This window comes from Brachypodium distachyon, chromosome 1, assembly GCF_000005505.3.
Source record: "Brachypodium distachyon strain Bd21 chromosome 1, Brachypodium_distachyon_v3.0, whole genome shotgun sequence".
NCBI lineage: Eukaryota > Viridiplantae > Streptophyta > Magnoliopsida > Poales > Poaceae > Brachypodium > Brachypodium distachyon.
In genome coordinates, this window is record NC_016131.3 from 12,447,842 (window position 1) to 12,462,032 (window position 14,191).

A 14,191-nucleotide genomic window follows, 5' to 3' on the forward strand; every position below is an offset into this window, starting at 1 on the left:
ACCGAGATTTAAGGCATTTTTTTTAAATCAATCGACTGAGAAATAGCTAATAATATTTATATAGCATTTCAATTTCTTTATTGTTACCACTAAAAAGTTAAGAAATGTTTTCTAAAAACAATCTGGTTGCTTTTCTAACTTTAGTTTATTCCTTTCCTCGTTTGTTCCGTCTATTTCATAGGGCACATCTTATTTCAGCTCACAGAAATTCATCGAACTTGATTAGAACTACTGTACGATTGACATATTTCAAAATTAGATCAAAATAGCTGTGCTCCTTGCGTCGCGTTAGACAATGTAAACAACTTTAGACGGTTGAAAAGCCGTCCAGAAAGCCATTTGGAAGTTGCACAACCTCAGACCACAAGATCGTGCAGATTCAAAAAGAGTAGATGACAAAACAAAATTGGCAACAGACCAATTCATAAAGCGAGGCAAAGTATAAGATTTGCAGCTTAGGTTCCACTGCGGTAAGATTATTCATGGTGGCTGAGTAGCGCAGCTCCTCAGAAACTCACATCTCAGTTGCCACAATTTATCGTCAACAACAAACTTGAAGCACTTTTTGTTCCATACAGTAGCATCGCCCACAGTATATGAAATGAAGTTCCGGTGCGGCCTAATGTGCCTGCGCTGGCGCCACCTGTAGTAGCATATTAGATTGAGTAAGGTGAAATTTTCAGGTGACACGCACGCAAATATAGCAAGCAAAGAAGCAATCTGGTTGTTACACATGACCGTGCATTTGATAATAAAAAATCTCATGGACTGTAGCATGAGGGCATAAACCTTTTCAAAGAAGAGTGCACGCAAGCTAATAAAATGTCTTCAATTGCTTGGCAGCGAATGCAGAATTGCAGATGTTATACAAAATGAATAAGCATCATTTTTTTAAGTCATAGGTGGCTGCAAGGTAATCCATTGATCTCACCTGGATATTTCCGAAAACCTGTGTTCCCCACTTATCTAGTTTTAGATAAAGATAGTACCAGGGCCTCAGTAAAGTCTTAACTATTTCTTGATTTTTACATGTGAATAGAATCAGCAACTATAGTAAAAAAACAACCATCAAGGTGAATGTTATGTGGAACGTTGTGAACGTGGATCAGGGCTCTTGGCCAGCAAGCAACAACAAAGGTGTTCACGTCAAGGCAGGCATTGGGTAGAGACATGATCATTAGGAAATTGTGTTATATGCCAAGAATTCGTTTAAGTTTGGAAGAGCTTAGTCCAAACAGGAAAGATGTTTTTTTGTTGTTAAAATTTCGCAAGTTCGGAATCAATACTTCAGCTAAGCCACAAAGCCTTGTTCCATGACAAGGAATAGGCCCTGAAGTCGTTAGATGAGGGCAGATGCCCTATCCTTGTTCTTCGGTCCCTTGCCCCGCAAAAATCCGTAACATTTGGCATCACTAGCAACAAAGACCACCTTCCAATAACAACTCTATCAGCCCCAACACAATGGATGATTTAGGGTGTGTTTGGTTGGTGAGTGAAGAAGGGTGGGTTGGCCCCAACCGGATTTTTGGGGCCAACCAATTTTCATGTTTGGTCAGGGGGGTGGTTCAGTAAAAAAATGGTCGTCTTCCTCGCGACGCCTCCCATGGCCGCCCATCTCTCCATCGTGAAGACCACCTCCGGCTGCACATCTTCAGTAAAAAAGCTCGAGGCGACGCAGGAGATAGGAGCAGAACTTGCCGGACCGAATCCGCCGCGAAAGCTTGAGGCCGCAGCCGCTCTAGCCTCTCGAGGCCGCCGCGCTCGAGGCCACCACCGCTCTAGCCTCTCAAGACGGCCGAGGCCGCCGCCGTTCGAGGCACCATGGACCTAGCCGGCAGCGCGGTCCAGTTCCACGGGCTGGAGCGAGGGAGGCGAGGGCCAGGAACATGCATCAACGGCGAGGGAGACGAGGGGATCGAGCTACGGCAGCGGTTCGACAATTGGGGACGAAATCCGGCGATTGGGGGCGAACTCCGGCGAGGGCAACGAGATTTGGCGGCGGCTCCGAAGAGAGAGACAAACGACCCAGCGTGAGCCGGCCAATTCCACCGGCTCACGCGGACCATCGTTTCGGGCCTTTTTTGGGTTGTGGGTAGCCTGGCCCAACAACCAAACAACTGCAAAAAAGGCTTTGAGCCAGTTGGGTTCGCACGGGGTGACCCCGACCCCTGAACCAAACACATCATTATACTTCCTCAGTCCGGAAATCAGTGACTTGGATTTGTCTAGATTCGTATGTATTTATACACCAAGACGGGTCTAGATACATACGAATTTAGACAAATCCAAGTACCTTATTTCCGGACGGAGGAAGTAGAAGAGATCGCTAGTCTTGCAGCTAGCATGAATGAATTGGTGAAAACCCAGAGAATGATCTTGGAGCAAGAGAAAGGCAGACAACATGATGGTCTACAAAATTGCAACCAGCAAACACAGCTTTACACGTGGCGGAGGCGGCAGAGGCAATTCCAGCAGTGGTAGCGCAGTTGGAGAAGACTATAAGAAATAGCGATCAGCCCCAATGGATCAGGCAGAGAGGGTCGTTCTCAGATGGCAGCGATGGTTGTGCAACCAGTAGTGGCAATACCATCGGGATGGCAGCAGCGCAACCACATGCAGCAGAAGATTCCACTCGCATGGCTGGCTGTAGAGCAAATGTATTCAACAGCAAATCAACTGGAGTGTTTTGCATGCCCTTGGCTGCTCAGATTGTCCCAGGAAAAAGGAACAGTCCAAGAAGGAGATTGGGACAAGCAATAAAGTTGAGCAGGCAGGAAATCTCTAATCTCCACATTACCACATGACAAAGCTAATGGATGAAGTCGGTTCACATTAGAAAAATTAAGTTATTCTAAGTTAGGAGAGTAGCTACTACAACAGGAATTACAACAGCAGCGACTAGACGAGGACAAGTGTCCTATGATCTATCTTCAGATCCTGCCTCTAACAAAATACACACACAAAGAGACTTTGTTCCACTATCATACCGACATTAGTTGATCCATTTTAAAGAAAAGAAAGTATGTGTTTCGGCTGAGAAATGTTTGCTAGTGGTAGAATACTCGTTTTTTCAGGTGCAGTACATAAAATTAAGTGCTAGTAAAGTACCCAAAACTATCACTTGAACCATAGCATCTTAAGAAGACAACTTTTCATGTTTTCCAGCTGAACAATACCTAATGAGTGTAAAGTTGATTAATTGGAAACAAAAGATATAAAATTTTGCTTAATAAGAGCAGATATAGTGCAATTGTATCTAAAAGTGTATCAAACAACCTATCAAATATGCACTAGAAAGTTAGAACTTGTACATCTCTATTTGAAAATTCAGTACACATCTGGGACATCTGTCAGAGAAGTATCACTGGGTCGTCATATGAAAAATGGAATGTTTCCTACATCTTGAAGCAGGTACATTATTGCGCTTGTACGAAAGGATTGTTACTTATTTAATTAATGAGACTCTTGCAAACGATGCCTTCAATGAAGCTGGAATTAGAACCAATTATTACAAGAAAAAGATCAGCTGATGACATTATGGCAGGCGGGTTCAACTGTTCAACATCTTACCACTATGCTAATGCATTATAATGCATATGTAAATCGCCAAGTTGTCCTTTATTTGTGCCATGTATTACTAACTACCCTAATTATCACAAAGATATCTTGCATTGGAATAACTCTGAATATAAGCATAGTTCAAGTTCAAGGTTCAGTATAGAAATAATAAATACCTCAGTTTTGTCTTCCTTCTTCCCACCAAAAAGCTTTGCTACACCATAAAAAATACCACCCCACATAGCTAAGCTGGATAGCACAAACTGCACAAGGCATGACACAGTAAATAAGAATTTTTCCATGAACTATCCATGAAAATAAGCCATGAACAACAACCCAAACTGAGCAAGTCAATAATTCAACAGTCAAATGCAAATAAAGTAAAAACACAATGTATAATAAGAAGACAAGTTTGACTGCACGGTACTACATGACAGTCACTGGAGAAAATACAATTCCTCCAAAAATACATAGGTGGAAACAAATAGTGAAAAATAAGCAGACTCTAAAAGTACACAAAACAAATCAAATTATATATCTGATCTTTTCAACACCTATGAATGATAACAAGATTTTGGCTAGTCTTTTTTAATGGATAACTGGAAGGTATCACATGTAGTAATCATATTTTGACCTACCATACTCTAAGAATGATTTTTCTAATATCGAGATATTTTGGAATGGACTTTAAGATGAATATGAGCCGCAAGCTTAAGGGAAGCAGCAAGTTAACTCTCAATTACAAATGATATGATGCCAGCATTGTTAAAAAAATACACCACATGGGCACGTAAATTTCCAGAACGTGGTTAGATAGTTCATATGAATAAGCCATCAGTTTCTTTTAAAATAGCACTCACATCAGTCACATGATGTTTTACTGTAGAGAATTCATGCAACATCTAAGTTTTGCTCTCAGTGAATATGCGTAGGAGTTGTAAGAAGAATCTAATTTTCATTGGCCACAGAAAAGAGGATCTATTTTAGTTAAGCTGTATATCTTCCTATCTAACCTAAAACTTCTTAAAGCAATCAACCAACTACGGCAATTTATATTGACCATTGTTTTCCCTTGGCAACCAAAAAAAAATTCTTGATTACTTTGGCTCTATTGACTCCTCAGAACAGTGATACATTCCTCTAAATCTACTCGGATAAATGTTGAAGAGAAACACATACAGAAACTAAGCACAAAGTTATTGTACAAAAGAGCTTGAACTGAAGCATACCAGCAACCCTATAGTCAAAGTAATATATTTAAAGAAAATAACATACACAACAAAAATACTCTCCCTTCACTTGTTCTGTGCCAAGGGGGAATGAAGCACAAAGCCCTACTAAAATGAAATTATGGAACTCCATATCGTGGGTGGGTGGGACTTACGTGCTCCTCCTTCCAATTACCAGGGTTCAAAGGCTCTTGCCACATGTTCACCTTTGTAGATCCATGGTGATCTGTCAAGCACGCAAGAAGAATCGATCAAAAAGGTAAGGCAGAAAGCAAAACTACATTTCGCACCAAAACTAAAGAGGGGGATTAGATTTCTTTCTGGCAGAAGGCTTCTCTTGAATATCCTAAGTAGCGATAATACATCGATCCTAGGCTACCTATATCCCACTCATGGAAAACCAATTACATAACCAAATCGTGGCCAAGAACCTGCCATGGCGGATCCACCAACGAACCAGCCGATGCAAACAGTCAGCGTCTACGATTATCGGATCTGGGAAGGGAGAAGGCCCGCATATGTATCGCAACATACCTGCGGCGAGACGGCGCCTGGCAATGAGGCGGGCGAGGGGGGAGGCGGACGAGGAGGAGGAGGACGCCGCCGCCGCAAGCAGACGAGATGCCATCGCTTCGATTCGTTTGGGGTTCTCCTTTGTTCGATTCAACCTACTTCCTCTACGAGAAGGGTGGAGAGGGGCTGTTCTAACTTCTAGGGGTCCCGATGTTTATGTGGGCTAGCCTGGGCTGGGCCAGGGGTTCATTTGTCCACTTCTGTAGAGAGCTCTATGGATTCGGACCGTATCCATAAAAGCAACAATCGGCCCGTATAGAAACATAAAACTCATTGGGTCTGCTCTAAAAAAATCGCAAATTTGTCTTGACAACGTGAAACAACAACGTGAATGCTCCTCTAAAAAAAAGCTAGGCTTTAAATGAAGATACAATTCGAAATTTTTCTAAGAGCTTTTTATGATGTATTAGTAAATATGAAATGCAGAGAGATCAAAGTTGTATCTACATTCACATACAGTGCACACACGAGTTTCAAAGTGCGATGAGAAACCAAACACCTATTTCTCTCAACCTCCTAGTAGACAAAATCCCTCAAATAGTAGACAGGTGGACAACTAAGATAAAATCTCTTAAATTACTTGTATGATGCATTATTGGTTAAGGACATGAACATTTTAACCAACAAGGTAACATACAAACTATTGAAGATGCCCTGATACGGGTCTGAGTGACGAAAGAACCAAGCACGAAAAATCCCTTGCCGGGTCGTCTTTGGATGAATTTTTGATTTCTGACGGTTCACACGTCTCTGACAATCCACCTGGCATTGAGAGGCAGGATGACCCACATCAACATATGCTATCTGTTTTTTCGACTTCTCTTGTTACCTTTTGTGTTTTTGGCGGTGGCGTCTTGGTGGTGGAGATGTTGTCATGGCTCCGTTCTCGTTAAAGGCAAGGCTGTGCACCCACCATCTTAGCCACATGTTTGCTCTCCCGTCCTATCTCTCCCTTAGTTAATTTATTATACTTTAAATTAGAGGATGGATTAACATTCTAACCACCTGATAACTTTTGCTCTTTTCTCTCTTTCTATCACTCTTCCAATTTTAAGTACATTATGGTACATGTCATGTTTTTAAGTACATATCTAGGACATTATGGTAAACGAGTTGTACCTTGTCAAATTTCGAAGTACCTCATGTACATGAACATATGAGATGAGTACATCACATGTACCTTATCAGTTTTTAAGTATCTTGTGTGCATGGACTTATAAGACGGTTGCATCGTATGGTATATCACATTTATCTAGAAAAAATCATAGTACATGACAGATACATGACGAGTACATCACAGATACATCAAGATATATGACAAGTACATTAAGGTACATCACAAATATGTAAGCACCTAGCAATCGATGAATCAAAGAGATAGAAAGAAGGAATCGGAGAGGAGAACTGGGATTCAAATTTAAATTCAACAAAGCCACAAGTACCTAAGTACTTTAGCACCTCATCAATCCTAAACGAGGAGAAAAAATCACCCCTGCTACCTAACCAATGGAGATAGCATCTTCTTCCTCATGTCATGTCACCCCCGGCGCCGGTGAGCAGCAGGACGAGGAGAGCATGAGAAGCCGCCAAGCAGCAGTGCGTGCCGTCCCTAGCCCCTCCCTTCCTCTTCCCCTATGGGGGCGCCCCCCACTCACCTGCCGCTGCACCCCATGTCTCTCCCATGCCATGAGGGCAGCCATGGCTGAGCCCACGGCCAACGGCGGAGGAGGCCGAGAGGGCAACTTGGTCAAGGCAGAGAAGCTTTACGAGCTGGGCAAGGCAGGGAAGGAGAAGGGCAGAGAGAGAGAGAGAATGGGGAGATGGGCTGTGAGAGAGATGACCATATCCATTTCACTAATTACGGTGATTAGAGAAAAGGTACTAAAATGGATGGACGGCTGTGTGTGAATAAGGTGGGTGCAAATGCCGTGAGGTTCACCTGGAGGTTTGGCCCGTTCTCGTTTTGGTGTACGCATCACACCCTACTCCGTTGAGTTTGGAGTTCTTGTGTCTCGTCTCTTTTGTTTTTTTTATCTTTGTTAATTCACCAAAAGAGTAGCACTCTCCCATCTTGTTTTGCAAGGACTATATAACTATCAAAATTTTAACGGATTTGCTAATTCTCAGTTGACTGAGAAATGCAATTTCTGAGGCAACGGTGTGGACCGTCGATCTTGTGCCAAGATCCGTGTGGAAGTTGTGAGAAGAAACATAGAACAGTCAACTGAACATGTCCAATAAGCTGATGTAGGCCTAGTGGCTAGAATGGCCTGCGTTAGGCGGAGGTCGTAGGTTTGAGTTTTGTGGGGTTCATTTTTTTTCCTTTATTCTTTCTATTTTTGGTTTCTTATTTATAGTTTGCTTCCTTTTTTTTTCTCTCTTCACTTTTCTTTGTTTTCATCATCCCATATATTTTGTTATTTTATATGCATTGTTAAGAGTGAGTATGTAGATAGGGTAAGTGCACACAATATGTGTTTTCTTTTATGTTCCATTGATTTAGTTTATCTATGTTAGTGGCAAGTAATTGATGTATTTTTTTTAGAACTGCACACTTCGAGTTTCTTTTTTGCAGTTGCAACGTTAGTGTCTTTTCATAAATTACAAGTGAAATTTGTATGCCGACATTTTGCAGCTGCAATAGTTTAATAATAACAAGTGTGATTTTTGTGTTTATTTTTTTGCAGCTACAACTTAGTGTTTTTTCATAAATTACAAGCGAAATTTGTGTGCTGACTTTTTTCAACTGCAACTTAGTTTAATAATTAGCTTGATTTTTGTAGTACAGGCGCAATTGTTTCAGAGTTTTCAGCATTTGGGTATGAAAGTTGCAATTCAATCTTTTTTATTGTGATATCAAAATCCACAAGCCAAAACCACAACAAAGAAACGCACACATAGAGAAAAGCCAACCTAGCCACCGATCAGCGATTGGGCTGGCCGGTCATTTCTCAGTTGACTGAGCTGCAGCCAGTCCCAAATTTTAAATAGCATGCTAAGCCATTTAGCGGCATCTTTTTCTAGCCGCTACAAAAGCTATAGCATCGCTAAAGCATTTTATGAATAATTGATGGAAAAAGCAACACGGTAAGTATAAAATTGGATGCATCCAAATACGCTTCCTAAGTGCTCTAATAGTATGTGGATCATTACTTAAGGTTGCGTGTAATTGATATGACGACCCAAATTTGGATCGCCATTTCAAAAAGACCTTGAAATTTTCGCCAGGTGGCTTAGGGCGCTAAATAACACTGTTTTCTTAAGCGTTGTAGAAGCAATTAGCGGCACTAATTGCGTTAAAACCCATTCTTGCAAAAACAGGATGGCGGGAGGGTTGTCCTCCAGCCGCTGTGATGCATAATATCAGAATTATTGGTTCAGACTCTGGCTGTGGGCCTTCAATATAGAGATGCAGTAGTGGCCAATTTTTGCACAAAAGATGATATAATGTAAAGATTTTACATGATTACAATGCATGGAGGTCGAGAATAAAGGATTCTTCTGCAGCTCATCAAGTTCCCGAACAACTTTGCAAACAGGTAAAGGAAAGTGCTCGAAAACTATTGTTATACTGGACAAGCAGGCACAACTGATCAATACGGAGTACACATGTCAAAACAGTGACGCCATCTGCAGGTGAAAAAGGTATTATTCAACTATTCACAATTTAAATCAAATGAAAACATGAATATGATGATAGAACTACTGCACGATTGTTTTTTGCATTGTATTATCATATTGCAGCTTACCTAGTACATGTAAGATGTCAAAGGTAGACTTTAAATTGAAAGGCTGGCAAAAAGGAGTTCAAGCTCCTCATCTTGGGATGTGGTCCTCTGTAACAGGAATGTAAAGCATCAGAAACTGAGCACAATGAAAGGCAGGCATAAAACTATACTATTACCAATAAGTTTATTTGGTTCCAGATAAATTTAAATGCTATATTTTCCAAGATGCTACGCACATAATGTTTTTTGTGCATATAAAATTCTAGTAAAAATAGATTGTAACAGGTTACTTGGTTAGGGCAATATATAGTGAAAAATTGTTTGTTGACAATGCTACCCGACACCTGCACTCCTTGTGTGGCACATCGTCTAGGCTCCTTGCATCACATGTTAGCAGCCGTGTGCACCTAGGCTGCTTTTCCGGTTCTGCCGCTTATACGCCATTCCCCAAAACAAGTCCATGAAAGGTAAGAGTTTCTTTTGTGAGGGTTTACTGAGAGAACATGTGGGAGTGTTTTCTTTCACAAAATTCAACAATTCTTTCTTTTAGGCAAACTTATTATACTAGTTTTATCCTAAACTAAACAAAGAAAATTAGACAAAAACTGTCTTTATTGTCAAAACTCAGGATTCAGAGACTCCCTTAGTTAATGTGTTAATGCTCAAGATAAATCTTCATCTTTTCGAAGCCAGTGGGAAATGGGCAACCAGTTAGGATAAGCAAAACCTCACTAGTAATTAAACTGGTTAACATTGTTCATGGTCGAAACTACCAGAATCTGATGAATTAGCACTAACAGTTTACTGGCACCAGGAGATATTTATCTCCTCACGCTAAGTTGATCATGTTGCCAGAGTACCTCAACAAATTAGTTTGACTTCCGTAAATCCGAATAAAGCCTAGCTGTAAAAGCTCTAACATGGACAGAGGTCATATAAGCACATAATGATCGAGTGAAAAAAATGCTCAAACTATTGCAGTTTATCTATTTAATATATTTCAATTTTTGGCCTATAACATGGGAGTCTGAAACAAGGAGCAGCTACATACATCATATGAAGTTTCTACATGTATCCGACCCCAAATGGTTTAGCTTATGCGTTTAATCCTTTAACACCCTGGCGCTCAACATATTGTGATATTTTGGTACCATCCTCCCTACCAAAAAATGGACTAACCAGGTTATAGTCATACAAATTGGCCAGCCTCTACAACCAAAATAGACTGAATTCCACACTTACACAATGATATCATAGTTTCATCCAACTTACTAGTAATCTAATTAATATTTTGGTCATTTCCTCTGTTACACCCAAAGGGATTCTTAACTTTGGCTCAAGTATCTGTGACCAATATGTTACTTTGATACCTTGGCGAACATAAATAGTAATAACACTATGTTCTGAACCATTAATGGTGATGAGAGACTTGCCTAGGTGTGTACTGTCTTGACCTATCATTATTGGGTATGAGAGACTTGCATATATCTATGAGTAACAATGTATGGTCTGTATTTGGTCCTGGGACGCTGATGTAACCAGTGGCCCGATCTTTCACGGCGACACCTGATCAACAGCTTTTCCTTCTCCTTGCAGTCTCGACGAACTGAGCAAGAACCGAGAGATGATCCCCTCGGATAAGCACGTAGGTATTGATGCAAAGATTAACCCTGAAACGCTAGAAGCTTCTTGATGGAAAACCACAGAAATACACATGATATGGTTGCCCGAGACTTGAGTGTGTTCTGATTTATTTTTTCTTGCATAACTCACGCAAAACTAATCTGTTTACAATGACCAAAGCAATGGAATTTTGTATGGCTTGTATACACCTTTCCATGGATTAGATCCAAACTATTATGACTTACCTGGACTCTATTAAGAAACAAAGGACCGAGACCTAGTATCCTAAAGACTGAATCTTAACAGAACAGAATCTACGTGATCAGCCAGTACTAGTAGACACATAACTCAAAAGCAGATATATCTCTTGGCTGATTTGGACGTGGACTCCAAGATAGCTAATCAATTCTCATGCATGCCATCCAAACTAATGCTCAGTTTGCGGTTCCTTAACTGTGCTATGTTGTGCTGAACTTATTTTATACTCCATTCATTCCTACAAATAAGGCGTATTTTGTTTCCTTTGACCAAGGATTACACCGACGTGTGACTTATGTGATACAAATCATAACCATAAACAAGTATTTTTGAATACGAATGCAATGATATCAATTTTATTTCACAAAATGTATACACTAATAGAGTAATTCTTGGTCAAAGGGTCAGTCAAAGGAAACAACTAGGAACGGAGGGAGTAATTTACTGTGGAAAAATAGGCATGAAAGCTGGATAGTTGGTTAGCCAAATGGAAATATAGGCTAAAGCTGGTTGAACAAGCTGGGTTATCATAATCCACCTCAATACCAAACTCAGCCTAAGATCCACCGACCCAATCCGTAGCCAACCAGGATTTGTGCAGAACATTGTCTTCACCTCAGCTGTCTTTAGTTCATCCTGGCTAATGCAACATGACTGTCTCAGTCTTGCACTCCTTGTCCATTGATCTTTTCTGGTGCAACTCAATAGACGGTGTCATATTTCTCTTACACACATCGCATGCTCTTTGTTCAGAAAGTCTAGCAGTCCTTTCCGGCACCACATGAACATGCGTCGATTTCTATATATTAATGAAGCCACGCTCAAATACTTGGTGCACAATGCCATCCTTTCCTTCCTCTGTGTACTTAAGTTACAGGTACAGGTTGTCTAGGTGGACGTACCAGAACTATTTCCGCTCTTCCCTCTAGCTCTAGGCTATCCACCATCTCCTCGCTCATGGCATCGGCAACAGTAGGTGCCTCAACAGAAGACTTTTGATATTAAATCAGTGCTCAATTCATTAATAATTGGTTAATATTTCATTGCAACCTCACTTGATGGTACGCTGGACATTAACGTATGGACTCCATACCACTTGTTCTGAAGCAATAGCTCCAACAAGGTGTTTATGCTACCCAGGCTGGGCCCTGGGGGGGTGCAGGCGGTGCAGCCGCACCGGGCCCCAGAAGTTAATGGGCCCCCTAGGTACATGTATGTACACTTGGGCCTTGTCCAGTAGTAATACTTTCCAGTGAATCCATCAATCAGTTTCCTCGTTTCCTTCCGTAACTTGCGTGTGTCGCCAACTGACTAATGACTTGCCCCAGTTACGCATGCCTGATCACCTTCTGCCCTCCTGATATCTTGGCTAATCATCTAAAAATAAAATGGATCGCCCTGCGTGGCTGCGCTGAGGCTTTGCAGTGTGCCCAAGCGCAGGCACAATTTCTCCGGTTTGCGTTCGCCAACTCACACGCATTGGTTCAACGCCTGAATTGCTTGGTCGCCCTGCCCCTGCGTCGCTGGACAACTGGAGGAGAAGGTGATCCATCTCTGTTTTTTTTTCTTTATGCAAGTTTTTGATTTGTAAGTTTATCTAGTTTTATTAAATTTTAGAACTGTGAATCCATCATCTACAAATATTTAAGGTCTACAATGTCTCAAGAGAGGTTAATGACAACTTTATGCATTGAGAAGAAATTGTTAGATGAGAGTGATACTCATAGCATCACCAACGACTTCACATCATGAAATGTTAGAATTTTTAAGTTAATGTAAATTCTGATGCATTTTTAGTGTTTCTTGGTGAAATTTTGTATACATACATATATTATTTAATGTCATCATATTTATATTAAGGGCCCCGGGTCTTAGTTTCGCACCAGACCTCTAAAATCTCAGGACCGAGCCTGATGCTACCATGGATTACCAGAAACAGAACCAAATACACATACTGCAATATGCAACAGGACAAAGGCTATAATACTACCCGTAGTTCATGAACAGGAGGAAGATCCCCATAAGGCCTTGCTTGGTAGAAGAGTATTCATAGGGTTTGTAGATTATTGTCCCCTCCAAATCCAGAAACACTAAAACCCCGAATGAGCTGTTTGGTAGGCTTGGATTACAAGGACAATTCCAAAATATGCCCACAAAACACATCAGTTTTGTTCCAATTTTGGGGTGGAAAGGGATTTGAGAGTATTGGTGAACATTCCATCCCCTGAAATACCCAATCCACTCGGGGCTAAAAATACACCGCTACCAAACAAGGCTTGATTGGTCACAAGGACTCTGAATTTCCAACACTAAACAACACTAAAGAGCAGAATCGTGTAAACCTCACCTTGATAGATATCAGATGGCGAAGTTTGTTCAGCACCTTCATGCGGTGTATAGCGTAGGAACTATTGGCGGGCAGCTTGTTAACCCTGGCCATCTCGGCATCAATAGCAACTTCTCTATCCCCTTGTCCCGACCCACCCTGCTTACTAGGAACAAGAGAAGAGCTTCTGATCATTTCGCCAGACCAGAGTCAGAAAAACTGAAATTAGATGCACTATATTATGCATCTCGATACTCGGAAACAAAGATACGGAAATTCAAGTTGCACTCAGCAGCTTAACCTTTTCCTCTGGGGATCTATCACCCCAAGAAGCCAATTAAAAAACGCAGCCAACCGTGGGCAAGGAGCTGGGACGAGAGAATATAAAGAGGAAACGTACCGAGGTTGTAGAAGAAGAGGTCGTGTTGGTGGTGCGGGAGAAGGGCGTCGCGCTACCAACTGTATCCATGATTAGATGCTTCAGCTGTCGTGGTTCGTGAGGTGCAGGGAAAGGGGAAGACCGGAAGAAGGAGAAGGAGAAGGAGCAGTCTCCGGACCGCCGCCTCTGGAAAGCGCAGGCGGAGAAAGAAGGGGGCGGTGTACCTGCTGGGCTCATGCCCTTACCATTCGGCCCAAGAGCACGAACCACGGAAACGCTCGGAACTCCCCGCAACCGCAAGGGGCTTTTCTTCTGGGCTGTCTCAATGCGAGACCGCACGCCTGCGGGCCTGCCGCGCGTACGGCGAACCAGGGGCCGTACGGTTGCGGGAGTTGCCGTCGGCCCGATAATCTCCAGTGGGCTAGGCGCCTATGACGTAACCTCCACGTGTATACGAATCTCCAGCACATTGGACAGAGCGGATAAGGCTGCGTCTTTCTCTTCTCTCGTTACAGAT

At 41.8% G+C, this 14,191-nt stretch overlaps 2 protein-coding genes across 3 annotated transcripts; both read right to left on the reverse strand.

Annotated features, from left to right (window-relative positions):
* Positions 1–245: 245 nt before the first annotated feature.
* LOC100821889 lies at positions 246–5,492 on the reverse strand. The gene is made up of 4 exons (XM_003562291.4): positions 5,322–5,492; positions 4,943–5,013; positions 3,735–3,821; positions 246–643 (listed from the first exon to the last, which is right to left on the reverse strand). Exons 1-4 carry the CDS (start codon positions 5,413–5,415, stop codon positions 620–622), a joined length of 276 nt encoding a protein of 91 aa, XP_003562339.1. The 5' UTR covers positions 5,416–5,492; the 3' UTR covers positions 246–619.
* Positions 5,493–8,729: 3,237 nt separating this feature from the next.
* Positions 8,730–13,884, reverse strand: LOC100822408. 2 transcript variants are annotated; one of them, XM_003562292.4, is made up of 4 exons: positions 13,696–13,884; positions 13,317–13,454; positions 9,110–9,196; positions 8,730–8,990 (listed from the first exon to the last, which is right to left on the reverse strand). In XM_003562292.4, exons 1-3 carry the CDS (start codon positions 13,762–13,764, stop codon positions 9,140–9,142), a joined length of 264 nt encoding a protein of 87 aa, XP_003562340.1. In that variant the 5' UTR covers positions 13,765–13,884; the 3' UTR covers positions 8,730–8,990; positions 9,110–9,139. The 2 variants fall into 2 exon arrangements, with proteins under 2 accessions (XP_003562340.1, XP_010233106.1); XM_010234804.3 differs by having other exon boundaries at positions 13,317–13,461.
* Between the last annotated feature and the right edge of the window lie 307 nt (positions 13,885–14,191).

Coding starts and splice junctions, on each gene's coding strand:
- LOC100822408 (XM_003562292.4), bottom strand. CDS start 13,764: ATGGATACAGTTGGTAGCGCGACGCCCTTCTCCCGCACCACCAACACG. Junction 13,455..13,695: donor CCTCTTCTTCTACAACCTCG/GTACGTTTCCTC, acceptor CCTAGTAAGCAG/GGTGGGTCGGGACAAGGGGA. Junction 9,197..13,316: donor GCCATCTGATATCTATCAAG/GTGAGGTTTACA, acceptor TTCCTGTTACAG/AGGACCACATCCCAAGATGA.
- LOC100821889 (XM_003562291.4), bottom strand. CDS start 5,415: ATGGCATCTCGTCTGCTTGCGGCGGCGGCGTCCTCCTCCTCCTCGTCC. Junction 5,014..5,321: donor CAGGCGCCGTCTCGCCGCAG/GTATGTTGCGAT, acceptor CGTGCTTGACAG/ATCACCATGGATCTACAAAG. Junction 3,822..4,942: donor GTAATTGGAAGGAGGAGCAC/GTAAGTCCCACC, acceptor TGCCTTGTGCAG/TTTGTGCTATCCAGCTTAGC.